This window comes from Alligator sinensis, unplaced genomic scaffold (genome assembly GCF_000455745.1).
Source record: "Alligator sinensis unplaced genomic scaffold, ASM45574v1 scaffold188_1, whole genome shotgun sequence".
NCBI lineage: Eukaryota > Metazoa > Chordata > Crocodylia > Alligatoridae > Alligator > Alligator sinensis.
The window spans coordinates 1,476,922-1,480,969 of NW_005841903.1; the positions used below are offsets into that span (position 1 = coordinate 1,476,922).

The following is a 4,048-nucleotide window of genomic DNA, read 5'->3' on the forward strand; positions in this document are numbered from 1 at the left end:
TACTCCAACTGCGGCCTGACCAAAGTCACATAGAGGGGGAGTATCACCTCTTTTTATGCATGACAAGGTATGGTTGGCCTTGCTGGCTCAGGTCTGGCATTGGCAGCTCATGTTCGTCTTGGAGTCAATAATTTGTGTATTTTGAACCCCATCCTATTCTCGTCTGCCCACTTTTGTAGTCTGTCTAAATCTAGTTGCAGCCTCTCTCCCTTCAAGTGTGTCCACCTCGCCCCACATCTTAGTGTCATCAGCAAACTTGGACAGCGCGCTTTCCACCCCCTCGTCCAAGTCGCTGATGAAGATGTTAAACAGTGCGGGCCCAAGGACTGAGCCCTGGGGTACCCCACTGCTCACATCTCGCCAGGTTGAGTACAACCCGTCCACCACTACTCTCTGGGTGCGCCCCATCAGCCAATTTTTTACCCGTCCAACTGTGCAGGCATCAATGCCGCAGTCACTTAATTTATTGATGAGGATGGGGTGAAAGACAGTGTCAAAGGTCTTCTTAAAGGCTAGAAAGAATACGTCCACAGGGACACCATCATCCAAGAATTTAGTTACTTGGTCGTAAAAGGCAATCAGGTTGGTCAGGCAGGACCTGCCTTTGGTGAAGCCATGCTGATTGCCCCCGAGCATGATCTCCCCTGCAGGCCCCCCCACAGATATGCTCCTTGATGATCCTCTCCAACAGCTTCCCGAGCACCGAGGTGAGGCTTACAGGCTTATAATTACTTGGGTCCTCCTTCCTCCCCTTCTTAAAAATAGGGACCACATTAGCCAGATTAGAGAAACTAGCAGGGTCCATAGGGGAATGGGGGGGTTCCCTCTCCCAAACCCCTGGAAAAAGGCTATTATTAGCTCCCCAGCCCCCCCTACACCCAGCCATCCCTCATGGGCTCCCATCTCCTCTACCTTCTGGGCCTTTAGTGCCTCCCCCCGCTAGTCTCCTAAGCTCATTGAAGTTGGCCCTTCTAAAGTCAAGGGCTTTAGCCTTGGTGTGAGCCCTAGATGCCCTGTGTTGGACAGTGAAATCCAGCAGGTGATGATCACTATTGCCCAGGTGGTCAAGGACCTGCAGTCCCCTCACCAGGTCATTCCCCGTAACCAGGTCCAGCAAGGCGTTACCCCTAGTGGGGCTGTGCACTTCCTGGATAAGGTGAAGGTCCTGTAATACAGTCAGGAACCTATGCGAGTGGTCAGATCTGGCTGTCTGCTCCTCCTAGCAAATGTCTGGGTAGTTTAGGTCACCCATGATAATAACATCCCTTGACCTAACCACCTCCATAGGCTGGCTGGAGAAGTCCTGGTCTAGCTCTTCCCCCTGGTCTAGCGGTCTGTAGTAGACACCCACCGTAAGGTCCCTTTCGCCACGCCTCCCTTGTAGTTTGACCCACAGTCTCTACCTGACCCTCCTCTAACCCGAGGCTAATCCTTGATGATGTGAGGTGCTCTTTGACATAGAGCGCAACCCCCACACCTTTCCTGTCTGTCCCATCTCTTCTATATAGGGTGTACCCCCGAATGCCCACCACCCAGTCATAGGTAGGGTCCCACCAGGTTTGTGAGCCCTACTACGTCTGGGTTCTTACTTGCAATCAGGAGGCATAGTTCCTCCTGCTTACACCCCATACTACTACTACGTGTAGACATGCCCCATGTTATTCACATTCTTTTACCTGTAAGGGAACTTTTATGGTCCTTTCCTTCCCAGTTAGGTGGAAGTTACATAGCACTTCATTTCCATTTAGAATAAATATATTAATCCCAGAACTAAGTAAAAATTTAACTCAAGGGGCTTGCAAAATAATAATACTAAAAAAAAAGAAGCTAAAAATGAGTGTTGTACATTTGGGAAAGCCTTTTAGATGTGCCTTTAGATGGACAGTGATTATGTTCTTTTTCAGGATGGTCCAATTTCTGAGCAGCCATTGACCATGCAATCCCCAGGGCAGCATCAGGAAGTATAAGTTGGAAGTGGAGAAAGAGCCTGGAGATCCTCCTGACCCAAAGGGTGGGCAGAGACAGCAGGAGCAGGTGATGGCGAGGGAGAAGAGAGTGTAAAGCAACAGGGAGCTGAGGTGGTAAAGGCAGAACAAGGTCACAGCCAAGAGTTAACCACTAGTTGGACATTTCTACTCTATTTTATCATTACTACACGTCATGTCACTGGAAATAAATTGTATGGAAAAGTGTGGCTCTGATACCATTACCTATTATAGGCTCAAGTAACACAGGTTATAGGCTGGGCTTCTCAACAACACTGCAAAGGCATTTTTACAATTATGAAGTACTCTACCTGTCTCAAATACTTGCTTCTTGCAGTGGCTTTTAAAAGACAGACAGACAGAGATTGGTGTGTTGGTTTGAATTTGGCAGCAGGAAGGGCAGGGCAGGACATTAGAGAACCCCAGTTTCTGGAAGTCCATTCCCAGCAATTACTTGACAAAGCATGCCACTGCCCAAGAAAGCCCCCTCTCTGCACCCATGGGTCTTTACGGAACTACCATGCCCCGTCTTCTACCCGAGTCAATAAAGGTTAGTTGTTCTCAAGGGAGAAGGAACAAGTTTATTTACCAGGTCCAACATGCTTAAGTATGAAATTTTCATCTGGAAATCGACTGCCATAGATGGATTTCCCTCCTGTGCCATTGTGGTTTGTAAAGTCACCAGCCTGAAATAGAAACAATTTGGCTTTAATAGTTAGCTGGAGAGACAGCGAGAAGGAGCCTGGCGATCCCTATGACCCAAGCGGGAGGGAAAGGCAACAATAGCAGAAGCAGGTGGTGGAGGAAGGTGGCATACACTGTATATAAGTGGTCAGTGCAGTTATAGTTTGGGATGTTAAAGGCAGACAATTAGAGCATTTCAGCTGCAGATACTCTATCACACACTATGCATCCATGCCAATACTGAGTTATTACTGTATTCTCTCACATACACTGCTCCTACCCCCCACAGTGGACCTTGTCTTTGGAAGGTAGAACAAAGGGAAAAATATTTATATATTTCCTTGACAATATCTGTATTTTTACAGAGAGAGTAAAGGAAGCTTTGGGGGAAGGAGGGGGAAATGGAAGAATGAAGGGAAATAAAATAATAATAATCTGTTCTGCTCTGTTAACGCTCTAGTTGCAGCATGTGTTATTCACTCAGCTCGAGGCAGGGCCCAGCAATTCAGCTCCAGCAGGATCCTGCAGACCCTCAAGCTCAGTTACCAGCATTGACTAACTGCCCAACCCCCTTTCACAGGTCAACTGGGTGGCCAGTGGCAGCTGAGTTGGCTGGGGCCACCTAGCTCAAAAGCCAGTCTGAGCAGTTCAACTAAGTCAGCAGCAGCTATGAGTCAGAACTTGCTATAAACAACTGCCTGGCCTCATTTTGGAGTTGGGTGGGCAGCCAGCAGTGCCTGACAAGTCAGTGGAGCGCCCAACCAGTTTGACACAACCAGCAGCATCAGCCCTCTGTGTTTGAACTACTTCAGTCCACATGCTGCTAGAGGCTGGAATAGATGCTTCTAGTATATGTACCATCTGTATGGTGAACAAAAACTAACCCTTACTAATCACAGCAGAGATTTACGTATTTAAACTTTACTTTGGATAGCCCAACACTACTTTATGCAATACTTTGGAGACTCCTTTGTAATCCCAGAGACATGCTTTACATGCCTGGTTGTCAAGGCATTGGAATTGCCAAGTATGGCACATGATAACCTCCGATTAAGTGTACCAATCAGGCCATACCATACTAATACTGAACTTGCTACACATGAAACAGGCTTTACTGGTTGCAGCAGCTTTAGAATGTAGAAGAGGGAAGAAAAAAATGTCCTGGAATAATTATATTTCTTAAGGCACAGAACAGCAATTATACTTCTATAACTACAGCACACTTGTCCTTTATCCTTATTAAAAGGAGGCATTCCTTAAGTGCAACTTGTTTTTAATCTTTACATATAGATTCTTGGTCAGCGTACCAGCATCTTCAAGATCAGCCATTAGCAATTATTTAAATCAGGGTGTCAAACTCACTTGGCCAGATCCGGGGG

The 4,048-nt window shown here is 47.0% G+C and overlaps 1 protein-coding gene across 2 annotated transcripts in view; it reads right to left on the bottom strand.

The window, feature by feature from the left end:
* Window positions 1-4,048, bottom strand: part of PPIF (peptidylprolyl isomerase F) — a 14,654-nt gene that overhangs the window by 5,616 nt on the left and 4,990 nt on the right. For both annotated transcript variants that reach the window (XM_025197706.1, XM_025197705.1), the window contains one exon: window positions 2,575-2,671. In XM_025197706.1, the coding sequence (XP_025053491.1) occupies window positions 2,575-2,671 (97 nt within the window). The remainder of the gene's footprint in view (window positions 1-2,574; window positions 2,672-4,048) is intronic.